The sequence below is a fragment of the Myxocyprinus asiaticus genome, chromosome 44, assembly GCF_019703515.2.
Source record: "Myxocyprinus asiaticus isolate MX2 ecotype Aquarium Trade chromosome 44, UBuf_Myxa_2, whole genome shotgun sequence".
In the NCBI taxonomy this organism is placed as follows: Eukaryota; Metazoa; Chordata; class Actinopteri; order Cypriniformes; family Catostomidae; genus Myxocyprinus; species Myxocyprinus asiaticus.
The window spans coordinates 29,838,317-29,856,516 of record NC_059387.1 but is presented as its reverse complement, the minus strand read 5'-3'; the positions used below and the strand labels follow the sequence as shown (position 1 = coordinate 29,856,516).

The window sequence follows — 18,200 nt, the reverse complement described above, 5'->3', positions numbered from 1 at the left end:
TTATGTATTTTCAATATCAAATAGCCTTGCTTATAAGTTCATATACTGTATAGCCTATTCATTTTTCCAATTTTTTTTTTTAATTTTTATTTTATTTCCTATTTTAAATTCTTAAATGATTTTAAAATAGACTTTTACGTCGTTATTAGTTATATTATCCAAAATGCAAAGCACATTGAGTTGCAATTGTGTATTAAATGTGCAGCATAAATTTAAATTAAACAACTTATTTTTAATTATTTTTATTTGTATTTGTTTTGTTTTATTTATTTGTTAGATGTAACCTACTGTAGGCTATGTAGAAGCAGTAATTAAATGAATATGGCGAAATAAAAATGTGCACCTCAAAGCTTAAACTATCGAATGTAATCCGTTTTAATTGTATTATTATTATTATTATTATTATTATGAAGAAGAAGAAGAAGAAGAAGAAGAAGAAGAAGAAGACTGGACTTAACTATTTCTTATATTGTGAATGGCAGAAACATACAGTATTTAGCAACTATTGTGGTTGTGTTGTCATCTTCTCCAAGTACATATGTGAGTTACTCTGTATCAGACAGTTTATGGAATAAATGCTGAAATGTTTCAGATTGGTTAAAGAATGTTTCTCTGACAGTGTGGTACTTTGGGCAAATAAAAAGGAAGTGTATCTCATCTTCTGTTTGGTTTGTATCACACTGTCTGCATATCCTCTGCTCTCTCGGTAACCAGGACCTGTGATGTCTTCCTCGCTCTATCACTAGATCATGGTCACTTAGACATAATCTTTCTTTTTTTTTTAAATTGTTTAATTGATAAGTAATTTCAGTTACTTATTCAATTACCCTCTGCTGGAAAATCCAGCTTAAACTGGTAGCTGTGTTTTGGAACATGGTAGCTGGTCCAGGCTGGTCCTTAGCTGATCAGCTACCATGTTCCAAAAACCAGCTTGACCACCTTGAGCTGGTATGACAAGCTGAAAGCTGGTCTCCAAGATTGGACCAGCTAGAAACCAGCTACCATCTCTCTCTCTCTCTCTCTCTCTCTCTCTCTCTCTCTCTCTCTCTCTCTCTCTCTCTCTCTCTCTCTCTCTCTCTCTCAGAGTCACTCAGATATACTGAACGTTTACAAAGCATTTCCTTTATTAATATAATATTATAGGTTCACACACTGTCTGCTTATCAGACAAAAAGAATGGATTTGTGCTGTGACTCGACCAGCTAATCTCTCAAGAGTTTAGACACAATTTATGATGAATGTGTATGTTTCTTTCAGAGAGCTCAGTTTCAGCTGAAGTTGTGGCTGCTTTGGATGGAAACACAACAGCCAATGAAATCTACAAACACAATATGAATAGATTTCATATGACAAATGTTCACAGTGGGCTCTCATTGACTGATCCAGTCACAATGGAGATTTTTTTAATGGAATGTCCAATGTGATTAAGATTAACAAGAAATTATGCACCCTTTTCTGAAGTGGTAATTTTGAATAAGAATTGTCTTAATTTGTTATTAAAAAACAAAAAGCATATTGCTGTTTCACTTGCATTGTATGGACCTACAGAGCTGAAAAAATCTCCATTTGTGTTCTTCAGAAGAAAGAAAGTCATGCACATCTGGGAAGTTAATAATGAGAGAATTTTCATTTTTGGGTGAACTATCCCTTTAAAAGTATTTGCTTCAGTTTACAAATTGTGCCCTACAACTATCCAGTATCTATATCAATATAACCCCCTTGGAGACCTTTTATCCCAAGTGAAGGAGCCTTTTACCTCAGCTGTGTGGTAAAAGGCCCTATCATGACCTTTAAAAAAAAAAATAAAATAAAAAAAAGAATTTTATTCAAAACAACCAAACAATTTTTCCACACAATTATGTTCAATATTCTATATAAATGAATGTATTTCTTGAATCTTGATAAATTTTATAATACACTTTATAATCATTGGGAATATTCCGCGTTCAATACAAGTTCAGTCATCGGCATTTGTGGCATAAATTTGACTACCACAAAATAATTTTTGTGTTTGTCTTTTCTGTTTCAGTAATGCACTTACAATAGAAGTGAATGAGGCCAATTTTCAGAGGATTAAAATGTAATTATACACTTACATTTACATTAATTTGTTTCATTTTAGGGTTTGTTGACTATTGTCATGGCAACAAAGTTGTAAAATTGGCTATAATTTTACACAGAAGAGGTTGGTAAGGGATTTTATCACGCTAAAATTGTTTATGTGCATATTGTTTATGTCTTGTGGCTATGCTTTTGAAAAAGTGAGTATTTTAATGTTTAAAAATTGGCCCCATTCGCTTCCATTATAAGTTCCTCACTGGAACCCAGATTTGTGCTTTTATAAAGAAAAGGAGGGGCAAGACAAAATTTATTTTGTGGTAATTAATGTTATGCCACAAATGCTGTCGATTGAGCTTAATTTGTATTGAACCCAGAATATTCCTTTAAGGTGTGCCTTTAGACCCATTGTACCCTATCATTAAAGTAGTTCATACAACTCGTGCAGTGTATTTCAGGTCTTCTGAAACTATACGAGGTAGGTTTGTGTGTGGGACAGGCCGAATTTTAAGCCGTTTTTCACAAAAGCTATAATATGAAGACTTGGAATTTAGCGTAAGTGTCAAATGGACTTTATTTGTTATTATTTATTTTATTTATATTTTTTTTTGCATGGCAAGAGCTGCATAATGATTCTTCAAAAACTGCTACTTCATTGTTCTACTAAAAAAATATAAGCAAACAGGTTTAGAATGACATTAGGGTGAGTAAATAATGATATAAATTTCATTTTAGGGTGAACTAATCCTTTAGTATTACTTCCTATGGACAAGCCATATTTCCTGGCAATGTACATTTTATTTTTGCACATCTGACATTATTAATTCATGACTAACAAATGAATGAAGAATTGCTTCCTCTCTCTTTTTCTCTCCTTCTGTTCGCCCCTTCTCAGGTCCATTGTTTTCTTTACTGGCTCTGCCAGATTTGTTTTTCCTGATCTTTTTGTGAAAGAATGTTTCTTTCTTTCTCCCACAGGCTCGGCAAGTGTCCACGCTTCATTCTGCTGAGGAATGTGAAGGGCTTCAAGACCTCTGCTGCAAGGTAACCAGGAAGGCACAAGAGCCTTTACAGAGGGGGATCGCCATGGTTACGTGGCCTTGAGCCAATGGGGTCATGAATTTGCTCTCTGTTGTGCTGTTACCATGGATTGTGTTAATAAGAATCATGCCAACGGTTTGTATCAAACTCTCTTTAAAGGCGAATTGTAAAATTTCTGTACCACTGTCACCTTCAAACACGTTTTTCATTTCCTTGCAATAGTTTGTGTTCCCTTGCAATGAGTTTTGCGTCGTTTTACTACAGTAACCATATTTTAATATACTATGATATTCGAAGTGAAACCATAGTATTAATACGGGAAAATGAAAAATTTCATAGTTTTGTGGTTATTATGGTTTACCATAAATACTATTGTTTAACTATGTTTACTGTTGTTGTTTAACCATGGTATTTGCAGTAAAACCATAGTAACCACAAGATTAACCATAGTTAATCTGTAGTAAAACCATGGTTACTAAATGGATACAGTAGGCAATACTGTATTAAAAACCACAGTTTCTGCCAAAGACCCATGGTTACTTTTCATTGTAACTTCAATATTAATATATTAACATAATGGTTACCACAAAAAAAAAAAAAAAAAAAAAAAAAAAAAAAAAGAAAAACTATGTTAGCCAACTACAGTCATTGTTACCACAAGATTACAATAATAAAACCATAATTTCAGGGGGTAGAGACGTATCTAGTATGGAAGCAGCCAGCTTCCCTTCCCTTTTCTCTCTAAGTTTTCTCTCCACAGAGTATTCAGTTATTCGGCTGGGGCCATTTTAATTCTCAATATATGCACCGGGGAAAGTGTTCTTTTCCTATCCTATTCTTTCAGGGGGAAAAGACCCCGCGGAGACCACATCCTGCCCGGAGGGGAGGTAACATGTGGCAAGCACGTCAGGTGGTAGGTCCTGCCTGAAAGGGGAGGAGCTCTACAAACATGGCAACCGGGACAGAGAGGGCTCTGTCGAAGGGAGACACAGGTCTGCCGATAGGGAGACCGTACTGCGGAAAATACATCACAGGGGGTTACCGGAGTAACCGGCACCTGTGGAGCACATACATCAGTAAGGGCATATTAGCACACATACTGGTTCCGGCTGTGAATTCCTCCGCTGAATTCGTGAGCCACAGGGCTAGGAAGGAAGGACATCCAGGGTTCATGGGTTCGTGAACTCGCCTGGGAAAAGAAGTGCACATCTTCGCCTCTTTGGAGGGGAAAGGCGCTATACACAAGCGGTACACCCGGCCAGCTGTCCGTATTCCCGAACTTACCTGTTCGTACCTGACAGAACACGGGACGAAACCAGCTCAACCAGGAGATTATAAAATCTCATGAAGGTATTGGGTGTCACCCAGCCCGCTGCCCTGCAGATGTCTGCTAGAGAGGTGCCATGGGCCAGTGCCCACGAGGATGCCAGACTCCTTGTGGAGTGTGCTCGTATTCCCGAAGGGGCGAGCACAGCCTGGGCCTGGTATGCCATAGCGATGGCATCCACGGTCCAGTGGGCAAGCCTCTGTTTGGAGACAGTGCTCCCTTTCCGCTGTCCGCCAAAGCAGACAAAGAGCTTCTCAGAGCGTCTAAAGCTCTGCGTGTGATCCAAGTAGATGTGCAAAGTACGCACTGGACACAGCACCGACAGGGCTGGGTCTGCCTCCTCCTGGGGCAGCGCTTGCAGGTTCACCACCTGATCCCTGAAGGGGGTTGTGGGAACCTTGGGCACATAGCCCGGCCGGGGTCTCAGGATTACGTGAGAGTCACCCGGACAGAACTCCAGGCAGGTATTGCTGACGGGGAACGCTTGCAGGTCCTCGACCCTCTTGATGGAGGTGAGTGCAATCAGGAGGCCCATCTTCAAGGAGAGGGCTTTCAACTCGACTGACTCTAGCAGCTCAAATGGGGCTCCGCAAAGGCCCAGGAGGACCACGGAGAGATCCTATGAAGGGAACAGGTGTGGCCTAGGAGGATTCAGCCTCTGGGCACCTCTCAGGAACCTGATGATCAGGTCGTGCCTCCCTAAGGACTTACCGTCCACTGTATCGTGGTGTGCCGCTATGGCGGTCACATACACCTTCAAGGTGGAGGGAGACAGCTGTTCCTCCAGCCTCTCCTGCAGGAAGGAAAGCACTAGCGCATCTCTGAGGGTCTTCAGCTCGGGAAGAACACCAATTCGCGAACCGACACCACTTCAGTGTATTAAGCTGCCTCGTGGAGGGAGCTCTGGCCTGAGTGATCGTGTCTACCACTACTGGTGGTAGGCCACTTAGATCTTCCGTGTCCCGTCCAAGGGCCAGACGTGGAGGTTCCAGAGGTCTGGGCGTGGGTGCCAGATAGTGCCCCGTCTCTGAGAAAGAAGGTCCTTCCTCAGGGGAATTCGCCAGGGAGGGACTGTCACGAGGAGCGTGAGGTCTGAGAACCAAGTCTGGGTGGGCCAATAAGGGGCCACGAGGGTGACCTGCTCCTCGTCCTCCCTGACCTTGCACAGGGTCTGTGCAAGTGGGCTCACTGAGGGGAATACATACTTGCGCAGCCCCCGGGGCCAGCTCTGTGCCAGCACGTTTGGGCCAAGGGGGGCCCCCATTGGAGAATACCAGAGCGGGCAGTGGGAGGTTTCTTGGGAGGCAAATAGGTCTACTTGTGCTTTGCCGAACCGACTCCAAATCAGCTGGACCACCTGGGGGTGGAGTCTCCACTCTCTCCTGAGCGTCACCTGCCATGACAGCATGTCCGCTGTGGCATTGAGGTTGCCCGGGATGTGAGTGGCCCGCAGCGACCTCAGTCACCACTGACTACATAGGAGGAGAGGATTTATATTTATATATGCCACTGTCACTGTGTTGTCCATCTGGACCAACACATGGTCCAATGGCAAAAGCCTCTGCAGGGTGAGCAATACTGCCAGCAACTCGAGGCAGTTGATGTGCCAACACAGTCACGGTCCTGTCCAGGAGCCAGCGGCTGTGTGCCCATTGCACATGGCACCCCAGCTTTGCTTGGAGGCATCTGTCATAATGAATGCAAGGTCTGTCCAAGAGCTGAACAAGTGGCGGCAGTTCGGTGTGATGTCCACGCGATGTGTGCCTTGGCACCATGCCCATCTCGGGACTCGAGTCTGAAGCCAGTGCTGAAGCGGTCTCATATGCATCAACCCTTGTAGTGTGACCGGCACCGAGGATGCCATATGCCCCAGAAGCCTCTGAAATTGTTTCAGTGAAACTGCTGTTCTCTGCTTGAATGACTTCAGGCAGTTTAGCACCGACCGTGCACGCTCGCTCATGAGGCACGCTATCAGAGACTGAGTCTAACTCCATGCCGAGAAAAGAGATGCTCTGAACCGAGGAGAGCTTGCTCTTTTCCCAGTTGACCCAAAGCCCTAGCTGGCTGAGGTATCTGAGCACGAGGTCCCTGTGTGCGCATAGCAACTCTTGAGAGTGAGCTAGAATAAGCCAGTCATTGAGGTAGTTGAGTATGCGGACACCCACTTCCTTTAACGGGGCAAAAGCTGCCTCTGCGACTTTCATTAAGATGCGAGGGGACAGGGACAGGCCAAAGGGGAGGACCTTGTACTGATACACCCGGCCGTCGAAAGCAAACCGTAGGAAGGGTTTGTGTCGAGGTAGAACCGAGATGTGAAAGTACGAGTCCTTCAGGTCTACCGCCGCGAACCATTCTTGATGCCGGACACATTCCAAAATGTGCTTTGGCATCAGCATCTTGAACGGGAGTCTGTGTAAGGCCTGGTTCAGAACTCACAGGTCCAAGATTGGCTGCAACCCACCGCCTTTCTTCGGTACGATGAAGTAAGGGCTGTAAAACCCTTTCTTCATCTCAGCTGGAGGGACAGACTCTATCGCGCCCTTCCGCAGAAGGGTTGTGATCTTCGCGCGCAAGGTGGCGGCATTCTCGCCCCTCACCAAAGTGAAGTGTACGCCGCTGAACTGGGTCGGGCACCTGCCGAACTGAATCCGAGTTCCTTTAGTGCCTTGTCCTGGTGTACTTGCAGGAGGGCCATGGCATGCAGGGCAGAGGCAGCCTGACCAGCGGCACTGTAGGCTTTGGCTGTCAGAGACGATGTTGTCCTACAGGCCTTGGAAGGGAGTGCCGGGCACAGGTGCACCGCAACCGCCTTATCCACCTGAGGGACCTCCGTATACCCGTGGGCCGCCCTGCCATCGAGGGTAGTGAGAGCAGACGAGCTGGGAGGTCAGTTTCGGGCAGATCACCACGACCTCATCAGCTCGTTGTGCACTTCCGGGAAGAAAGGGACCAGGTGGGGGGGGTCTATGGCTGTGAGCAGCGCCCCGAACCCAGGAACCAATCATCTAGCCACGAGAGCTCAGGGGAGGGTGGAAGTTTCCACTCCAACCCGACACATGCAGCGGCCCAGGCAAGCATGGCGGTCATCTCGCCATCAGCCTCAGACTGGGCGGGCCGACCTGAAGGTGGTCTAACATTGCCAGTACGCTCTCCGATGCAGCGATCATGCATTCATCCCACTCAGGAGCTCCGAAAGGGACACTAAGCTGGCCCTGAGGTGATCTGGTCTCCTCTCGGAACTCGCCGGAAGCAAATGAGCGTGCTGGAGAATGGGAGGTCCACAGGGATTTACCCGGTGGAGCCACACCCATTGAAGCCCCCAAATTGCCTCCAGCGCCAGCCGGGCCGGCCTCGTACCCGGAGGTAAAAGGCGAGGCACAGGGGGCGGCTAGAGTGGCTTTCCCCTGGAAAAAGGAAAGCTGCGACCGCAACATTGCCATGGTCATATTCTCGCAATGAGAACATGAACCATCCAAGAACGCTGCCTCAGTGTGGTCACTGCCCAGACATGTGAGGCAGCGCCTGTGGCCGTCGGAAGCGGAGAGATAGCGACCGCATCCAGGTATCACACAAAGACAGAAAGGCATCTTTATAAAGACGCGTCTTTAAAAAGACGTTCAACATCAATGTGTGTGCTTTAATAGAGAAAATATACTCTTTAGCAGGAATATACACTCTTTTAGCGCTGTCGAAGCGCCCAGGGGTGAAATCTGCACTCGTCATGCAGAAGGAGAGAAAGCCGCTGGAAATGCGCCATATATCCAACAGCATACGCTTCTTAAGAGGTGAATGGAACAGCAGTAGTGTTCAGTTCTCAGCTCCGAAGAAAAAATCTGAATGAGTGGTTGCGAGCCAGCTCCTTTTTATACCCGTATGTCTGGGGGAGTGGCATGCAAATGCCACTCGCCAATTCTCATTGGCATTTTCTCAAAAATCTGAGGTGTTTGGGGCTCTCAAGAGCAACCCCTAGTGTCACTACATCGACACAACGTCACGTGAGTGACAGAAGGGGAACTATTGGTTACTACAGTCAACAATATCACTATATTAAAACTATTGTTTCCACACACACACAAAAAAAAACAAAAAAAAAAACATGGTTACTCAGTCACAGTTACTACAGTATTACAATACTAAAACCATAGAATCAACAAAAGAACAAAAAACAAAACATGGTTACTATAATATTACAACCATATTTCTGCCACAAAAACATGGAACTCTCATGGATACTACTATAGTAAAGCCATGATTTTACTACAGTAACCATAGTTAAACTATGGTATTTGTAGCAAAACCATAATAACCACAAAATTATTATTACTATGGTTTCACTACAAATATCATGGTTATAATATGTTTACTGTAGTAAAACAATGGCAATTTTTGTGAGAATACGCTAAATTATTGTGAACGCAAACCAATGTCCTCTAAGGGGCTCTGTAGCTAAAAGAGAAGAAATACTAAACTTTTTTTTTTCATTTGATTTTTTTAATTTTTTTATTTTATTTTATTTATTTATTTATTTATTTTATCTGATCTTTAAATCTACAGGGATGCTTTGGTTAAGACACTGAGAGAATGTATCTACAGCTTTCAGGAGTTTCTGATCTCACCAACATCTGTAAGCATGTCATTTTACTTGAACAAGTAGCACTCTTGGATGCTACTAACTCTTTAAAAACCCATTAACTCTTAAAAACTAGTTCTTTGTTTTATAAAATCTTTTGTATTCCTCTCTTGTTTCTATTGCCACAGCTTGGGATACCAAATTCTAAGCTCAGATATTTTCTTATTGCAAAGAGACCACCAGAATCCTTCTTGTTTCATTCATCAATAGGGGTACTGTTATTTTACATTGGGTTGCACTGGTTTAAAATGGCATCAAATTTACTGTTTTGAACATGCATGCAAATTAATTAAAGTGTTTAAAAGCTGATATGTTGTATGAACATGCAAAAATAAGTTATTTCTTTAAGTTTTGTTGTTATTTCTGTTCTGCAAAGGATGTTTATCATCTTTTTGGCAGATTATAGAGGGTTTCCCCAAATCAACCTTTAGTGAAACGTCAGATAATTCAGCTCTTCCAAACAATGACCCTTCACCAACTGAGTCTCAGAGAGAAAAGACTGGGACTATCATTTTTAAGCTTGAGACGGAACAAGAGTTGGAACGGAAGAGGAACCAGGATAGACAAGAGACAGTCCAGAGGCTGCAGGACTTCCTGCAGGATGAGAAAGAGAACATGGATCAGTATCTGCTGCCTCCCAAATCTCTGCTGAGATACGCTCTACTAATAGATATAGTTCAGCCCAGCAACAGGAGATCAGGCTGCTTTACAAAATGGTGTGTGACCTACAGCTCCATAACCTATTGTGCCATCATGGAATGTGCACATTTTTTAAGCATTTTCTGCACTGACTGAGGGAGAAATTTATCCACAATGGATTTCAATATTGCAAGATGTGTTAAACAAAGCACTACACAATAATAGTTAGTAGAAAACTAAGGTTCGGGAGTAGCCTACTAATCTGATCCTATTAATCAATTACGCAAAAACATAGATAAGCAGAGCTCACCTCTCTCCCAGCACTCATTGCTTCTGGCAACCCTCCACCTTCCCAACTCCACCTATTCTCATCATCCATTAGTTAATAAACAAATGGGGGGAGGGGGTATCTAAGATCAGGCCTTCTCTCTCATTTGAGCTCTCCCTCTCCTTGGACAGCAAGCCAAACACGTTTACCATTATCATAATATTTACCTCTTCCAAGGATCAGGCAAAGTGGTGAACTTATGATGAGCCAAAGTATTAAATAAATGAAGATGCAAGTGGTGGGGAATATGTAGAACTTTGTGAATGACAGGTAAATTAAAATTCTATCGAAATCTGCGTGATTCTGCAGATGCACATTTTTCCATAGAATTCGAACTGAGGTCACAAAATTCTACACATTTTCCATCCCTCCATTATAAATGTACAGTATTGTGTAGTTTTCAATAATTGTTAAGGGGACTGCTCACCCAAAAATGAAAATTCTAATCATCATTTACTCACCCTCATGCCATCCCAGATGATGTATGACTTTCTTTCTTCTGCAAAACACAAAGATTTTTAGAAGAATATCTCAGCTCTGTAGGCCCATACAATGCACGTGAATGGTGACCAGAACTTTGAAGGTCCAAAAAGCATATATAGGAAGTATAAAGTACTACAGTGGTTAAATCCATATCTTCAGAAGAAATATAATAGTTGAGGGTGAGAAATAGATCCATTTTTAAGTCCTTTTTTACTGTAAATCTCCACTTTCACTTTTACTTCCATATTCTGGTTTGGGAGTGACTTTCACTTTCACATTCAGCCACTTACTAGTTGGGACTGGTCAAAGGTGGAGATTTATAGTAAAAAAAAGACTTAAATATTGATCTGTTTCTCACCCACATCTATCATATCACTTCAGAAGATATCAGTTGAACAACTGGAGTCATATGGATTACTTTTATGCTGCGTTTGTCTTTTTTTGGACCATCTGAGTTCTGGCCACCATTCACTTGCATTGTATGGACCTACAGAGCTGATATATTCTTCTAAAAATCTTCATTTGTGTTCTGCAGAAGAAAGAAGTCATCCACATCTGTTTTAGGCACTGGTGAAAAATGTTGCATAGTAATGATTATTCAAAAATAATGCCATAAATAGTTTTCATTTATCAATTAATGTCATGCCAAGTCCAGTAAAGACAAAAAAGCTAAATCAATATTTGATGTGACCACCTTTGCCTTCAAAACAGCACAAATTCTCCTAGGTACTCATGGACACAGTTTTTCTTGGTTGTTGGCAGATAGGATGTTCCAAGCTTCTTGGAGAATTTGCCACAGTTCTTCTGTCTGTTTAGGCTGTCTCAATTGCTTCTATCTCTTCATTTAATCCCAGACTGACTTGATGTTCAGTAGGGAGTCTGTGGGGGCCATACTATCTGTTGCAGGGCTCCCTGTTCTTCTATTCTAATATTTTCTATTTGCAAAAATAATGTTTGTGAGTCTAACATTTATATTTCCTATTGACACACTAAAGCTGAAGATATACATAACCGTTTTAAGATAAATGTTTTTGTGAAATATATGTATGTATGTATATACATACATACATACATACATATATGTATTCAGCCTTTATGTTTAGACTGAGTAATAGGCTGTTTAGCATACTAAAGTCAAAAATTCGGTTGGTTTTTCTTAATGTGAGGAATTTTAGGAAGGTTCTGCCTTTGCCTCCGAGCTGATCATTTTATTGACAATAGCAGAAGGGTTTAAAGTTAAGAAGCTTTGGTCTTGATCATTTTGTAATGGTTTTTGAGCGGTTAGAGGACTTTACAGACAAGACCAATGTGAAGACAAGGAGTGAAGATTAGAGTGATCCTGCCCCTCTTTACTTTAATAATTTAACACATGCACGCACATACTTTCTGCAGTACAGACAGCCCCACTGGCTCTCTACCAAAACCAAGTGAGCTGATTACGATTAGCTCTGTGAAAAATTCCATTCAAGTTTGAGGACGAACAGAGAGAAATGTCGATTGTAAATATAATTTTCTCAATACCATAAAATGTTGATTTAAAAATAGTTCAATCTAATCAAAAATCGAAGGTTTACTGAGGTAGTGTCATTGAATTAGCTGAACAACATGCTAATTGGAAACTATTGAACTCTGTTCTATCAATTGTGAGTTGAGTCTCCTGTGCATTTTACATGACAATGTCTTTTTTGATGTTGATGCCTATGTAGAGCATTCTAAATCAATTACTTACTGTCTTTTCTTTTGCAGTTATAATAGAATGCTGCCTTTGAAGGCAGCTACCTATGCAGGCAGTGGACTTTTTTTAACATGCATTTCTATTTTGTATGTTTCAGCCTTTCCAAAGCACATTTCTGTTAACCAGCAGTACCGTGAACTGGGGAACAGCCTGAACGTTCACGTGGTTTCAAATCTCTTCCAGCTCATGATGTCATAATATTTTAAATTTTGAGCTGAAAAGGACGATGCCGTGTTACCATGTGCAGAGGAACTAATTACACGGGACTTTCTATTATGTATAAACAGTATATTTTATATATGATTATATTTTCTGTCATATTTGAACATATAAATAAAATGTTTTTTTTTTTTTTATTTTTTTTTTATAGTAAAATGTTTTATTTTACTACCTCAAAATACAGTACAACTTAAACATTTAGAAAAATGTTCTTTTTTTATTATTACTATTGTCCACATTTTAAAATATAACTAAAGTCATCAGTATATAAAAAAAATTTTTAAAAAAAAAAAAACTATAAAATAACTAAAAAGATGGAAGGATGGGAATTATGTCATGACCAAAAAATAGTGCGCAATCAAAGTTATATGAACTTCTTTAAAGTAGCTTTGCCCTTATAGATTAGAGATTAATAGTAAATACTGTAATTGCAAGTTTTATTTATATAGTGCCTTTCCAAAAGCAAAAACAGAAAAAGAAAAGAGCAAAAAAAAAAACAAACAAAAAAAAACACTATCAAATAGATTAATTGAAGGAGTTTCCATGTTTGCTGGCCACTTTTTGGCTGCATTCCTGCACTATTTGGTCCATCTCATTCATTAAAAAGTCAGACTTTTAGTTTGTAAAGAAAGTCATGCATGGGTACTATTTATATTTCTCTAAAAATTTATTTAATGCATTTAAGTACTGGCCTTTAGATCAAAAGGTCTTTAAGATCATAAGAAACTTGCATTCAGTCAGGTGTGTTCAAATATTTGGCTTGTACTCTATCCAAGCTATACTATTTCTTGTACGGTATAACTGTACAGAAGACAGAGAAAAATCTAGATTAAAATGTATTGCAACGTTAAATAACACATTATATCAGTTTTAATGCAACCGGTCATGCACTATGAAGCTGTTCATATTCAGAGTAAAATGAGCTCTGACTTCTGATATAAAAGCAGAATTTTCACAGCCTTAACTTTGGTTACTGATCTCCAAAAACATGTGACAGCCCCTGACCGTCACCCAATAAAGTGAAAAAATGGACTTAAATGCCCTATTGCCACCTACTTGTTCTTTTTGAGTGATTTTTGGGAAATTCATTGGTGTTGGGACAGCTCAGGGTCAAAGTGCATCTGCTGGTTGGGCTTTAAACAGATCTTGGTGTGAAGGTGCAGTACAGTGTCTGATGAGTGTCCTTGGATGAGCTCTCTCAGCATGGCTTGGATGCTAAATTTCTCCTGGCCCTTCATCCTTCTCCTCATCCTCTCTGGATTTCAGGGTGACTACAGTGGTCAACCACATGACTGGCAAAAAAGGGACATCAGCAATGACCAGTATGTATATTTCGAAATTCTTGAAGGACACTGAACGTTTGATATTGTGGAACCTATTGGAAACCTTTTTGTTGAAGTGCATTTAAAAGTTTTGACAGATCAGTCGGTTCATAAGGCTCTTGATAGTCAATGTTTTTTCCTTACAGAAAATTTCGAACTAATTTAGGCTAGAAAATATTTTGTGGTTCAAGTTCTTTTAAATCTTTTAATACTATGAAGTTTTGTTTCATTTTTTGTGTGTGTTGTTTTTGTTTGCTTTTTGCTTTTGTTCAGTATTGTTTTTTTGTTTGTTTGTTTGTTTGTTTGTTTTGTTGTTTTTTGTTCGCTTTTAGGGTTTTGTTTGTTTTGTTTTGTTTAAAATAACTCCGCAACTGGTAAAAGTTTCATTGAAGCTTATGCGAGTGCAACTGTTCCAGATCAAAATTAACAAAGCTGACATTGATAACATAAAGAATAGCGGCCCATCTCCAGATATCACAAACCAGCTGAATCAACTCAACACCAGAGTAACTACACTTGAGTCAAAGGTTCAGACCATAGCACAGGATAATCATCAAATTCACTCAAGCCTTATTGCTCATCATGTGATTAATGGCCTATCTGTGATGAGGAGGAGGGCATGGCTGGGCTGTGAGGGTGCACTGCATGTGTGTCTACAATGGGAGAGCTTTTTAGTGTGATTCACACACACACACACACACGCACACACACACACGCACACACACACACGCACACACACACACACACACACAAAATGTGCGTCTGTGTGTTCTTATGTTTTATGTTATTTTAAGTCATTAAAAGTTACATTTACTGTTCAGCCGGTTCCCGCCTCCTCCTTGCCCATCCTTTAACTGTTACAATGGTGCCGAAACCTGGGAGGGAGGAGGGATGCGCTGTCGCGGAGTCCTCGCCGCTGCCATCTGCCAAAAGAGCAGCCGCGGCTGTCTACATGGGGACGGAGGGGTCGCTGCCGGCTGCCGAGAGCCAGAGGAACTGCTACCATCCGCTGGGGGAGGAGCGAGCTGTCGTCCGCCTGAGGGCGAAGGAGCGGTTGAGGACCGGGCGACAGTGTGTCCGGGAACCGGCGAGCAAGTTTTTCTCTCTCTCTCTCTCTCTCTCTCTCTCTCCCTTTTCTCTCTCTCTCTGTATGCAAATTGCAGTAAAGGGAGGATGTTTTCAAAAAATAATGCTATCAACTTCACAGAGTGCAGTACATAAAAAAAACGAATTCTTATTTGGCTTGACCACCCTTTACCTTTAAAATAGCACCAATTCTCCTAGGTACATTTGCACCCAGTTTTTCAAGGTTGCTAGCAGATAAGAAATTCCAAGCATCTTGGAGAATTTGCCACAGTTCTTCTATCTATTTAGGCTGTCTCAATTGCTTCTGTCTCTTCATGTAATCCCAGACTAACTCGATGTTGAGATCCGGGCTCTGTGGGGCCATTCTATTTGTTGACATACACAGAACTGTATGTCTGTAACACATCATTTTTATTCATCAGCATATTTTAATGTGATATTAATCTCTTCTCTCTCTCTCTCTCTCTCTCTCTCTCTCTCTCTCTCTCTCTACATGTGCTGTAGATGTGAATGAGTGTCAAATCTTAGCAGGATCTCCTCTTGGCTGTCAGAACGGGGCCACATGTGTAAACACACCAGCTCTTACACGTAATACTCCATAGTTATCAGTCTATTTTTCTACAATGGGAGAGCTTTTTAGTGTGATTCACACACACACACACAAAAAAACACCCAGTTGCATCATGTTTCCTCCATCCGGTATGGTCCAATAATTTCAAAGAAGCTGCTTAGGATAAAATGTCATGTGGTTAATTATGTCATTTTGGTTCCTCCAGGATGGCAGGGTAATGGTCACAGCTCCACCTCCCCCATGGTTCCTTGTCTCAACACTATGGGCTCTTTCCACTGCAGACAGTGTCCTCCAGGTCTCACTCACATCCTCATCCTCATCTGCTTTGTAAAAATAAAAACTGTCGCCATAAATATTTTAATCTTCAGGGTCTAGTCAGTAGGGTTGTTCTGCAGGGTCTTTATTTTCTTGGGCGGTGTCTCTTCTAGTTCGATATTTTGCCTCTAAAGAGGGCTGGGAAATCAGATATGTCTATTGTTAGTTAGTCTTGAGCATTTATGGGTCAGTTGTCCTGTTTTTTGTGCAAGCTGGCCTGTAAACCACTGCCGAGTCATGTTTTTTCACTCTAATATGTTGGAAATGAGAAACAGATGCTTGTGTGAGCTGAGGTTTCATTATATTCTCTCTGGGAGAGATGAAGATAGAGAGCTAGAGATGGAGAGATGCATTAGATGGGTTTATTGAAGCAAAGCTGTCTGTTAGTCTTGCTAGTAAATTAAGATTTTAAGAGTCTCGCTGGATTGGTAGCTTTGACATCTATCTGTCTGTCTGTCTGTCTGTCTGTCTGTCTGTCTGTCTGTCTACCAGCCTACCTTTCTGTCTACCTACCTATCTTCCAACCTACCTGTCTGTCTATCTTCTGACTGTCTGTCTGTCTATGTACCTACTTGTCTGTCTGTCTCTCTGTCTACTCAATAGATAAAAGTTAAATATAATTTCTGAATTATGTTCTAAATGGGTTAATTTTTTTCCCTCCTTTCAGGAAGTATTATCCCATCTTGCACTTGTCCACCTGGTTATGTGGCTAATGGATACGGTCCTACAGGCTGTACTCAGATCAGCGATATTTGTGGCACTAGTAAACCCTGTGTAAATGGCCAGTGTGAGGTTAGTGTCCCGGCTTATAGCTCTAATGATTTCTTATAACTTCTAGTTTCCATCATCAAATTGGAAAATATTGATGAATGCTTTTCTTGTGTTTATATTCTCAGAATACAGCCACTGGGTACATCTGTCGCTGTGACCCAGGTTGGGCAGGTCAGAATTGTGATCAGAATGTGAAAGAGTGCTCTAGTAACCCCTGCCAGAACAGAGGCACCTGCACTGATGGGATCAATGGCTACACATGTACCTGCCCTTCCCAATGGACTGGTCCGCAGTGCCAAACTCCACAGCATGGTGTGTGTCTAATGCACAAAATAGTATGTGTTTTCCATGTAGCGACTTCATGACCTCATGTTTGTGTTAGAGTGTGGAGGAGTTCTGGAATGTCCAGCCGGGACCTTCAGTACCCCAATAATACTGGAACTGGTGACTATGATCACCAAATTAGCTGTGCCTGGATTGTCAGAACTGACCCTAGCAAGGTTAGTGCAGTTATGCATCATGTCGTTGAAATTAAAAATAGGGCCATGAGGAATTAGGAAAGACCCAGGCTAGTTGTCACAAGGGCTATTTCTCTGTAACCATGAGGTTTTGAGTTAAAAGACCAAATACACACATGTGTGTGTTTTCTAAAGCAGTAGTTTTATATGTTACAATTACAAATATAAATGCGTTAATGATAATATTTGTTAGTCATAACAATGGCTTATCATGTTTGCTGTTTCATGAATTTGCTTAGTGTTTTATAATTGCTTTACTGTTTAAATTAGGCTGAAAAGCCAATAACAGGCTGTATAATGGCAGGTTCCATTATGAAAAACATTTAGACTAGGTTGTCACAAAATATTAACTTTTGTTCAATGAGCTTTATCTTTTTTTCCTGTGCAATAACAGTAGAAATGTTCAAAAGCTTATTTGTAGCCAAGATCTTAAGGAATGTGCCTATACAGAAATTAACTAAAAAATAAACCTATCCTAAGAAATATTACCTTGAGTAAAAGTGTGACCCCGATCCCCCTTATATTAGTAGTTCTTTAGATTTATTTTTGGATTTTTGTACTTTCCTGAGATCAGTGCAAACAAGAAATTAATTATTCTGACCTCTGCTTCTTTATAGATTCTGCGGATTACATTCCCTTTCTTTGACATCGAGAACAGCGCCTCTTGCAACTTCGATTTCTTGCAGGTCCATGATGGTGAAAGCGCCTCAGCCTATGTGATTGGGAAATACTGTGGCACTGCCGCCCCAGCCGAACTCTTCAGCTCGCACAATTCCTTGTACTTCTGGTTCCACTCTGATAACACGGTCAGTCGTGGCGGCTTCACAGTGTCCTGGGAATCCAAGCCACCAGGTAAACCAACACCCTCACTGCTAATCTGTAAGTTTTTGTATGTAAAGTATGATTCTATTACAAATAAATTTGGAGGTGGTCAGGGACAGATTCTGACCACATTCAAAGGTGTAAATGCAAATGCATTTTTGTTAACTGGATGCAACTATGTGAGTAATTAATTATGGAGGGGATTAACAGTATAGACGCATTAAACTGCAAGGTGTAAATGCAATCCAGCTAAAGAATATCCATATGAAACACATGCAAGGTGTAAATGGGGCCTTATTGACAGCATCTGAAACAAACTCTTTTATGTTTGAACA

General features: G+C 41.2%; 1 protein-coding gene across 1 annotated transcript; it reads left to right on the top strand.

The window, feature by feature from the left end:
- Window positions 1–873: 873 nt before the first annotated feature.
- On the top strand, window positions 874–17,763 carry LOC127434532 (tRNA (cytosine(38)-C(5))-methyltransferase-like). Its single transcript, XM_051687352.1, has 12 exons — window positions 874–889; window positions 1,258–1,420; window positions 3,037–3,102; window positions 8,981–9,050; window positions 9,185–9,268; window positions 9,456–9,816; window positions 12,339–12,432; window positions 13,727–13,782; window positions 16,422–16,546; window positions 16,651–16,837; window positions 16,908–17,025; window positions 17,730–17,763. Exons 1-12 carry the CDS (start codon window positions 874–876, stop codon window positions 17,761–17,763), a joined length of 1,374 nt encoding a protein of 457 aa, XP_051543312.1.
- The last annotated feature ends 437 nt before the right edge of the window (window positions 17,764–18,200 follow it).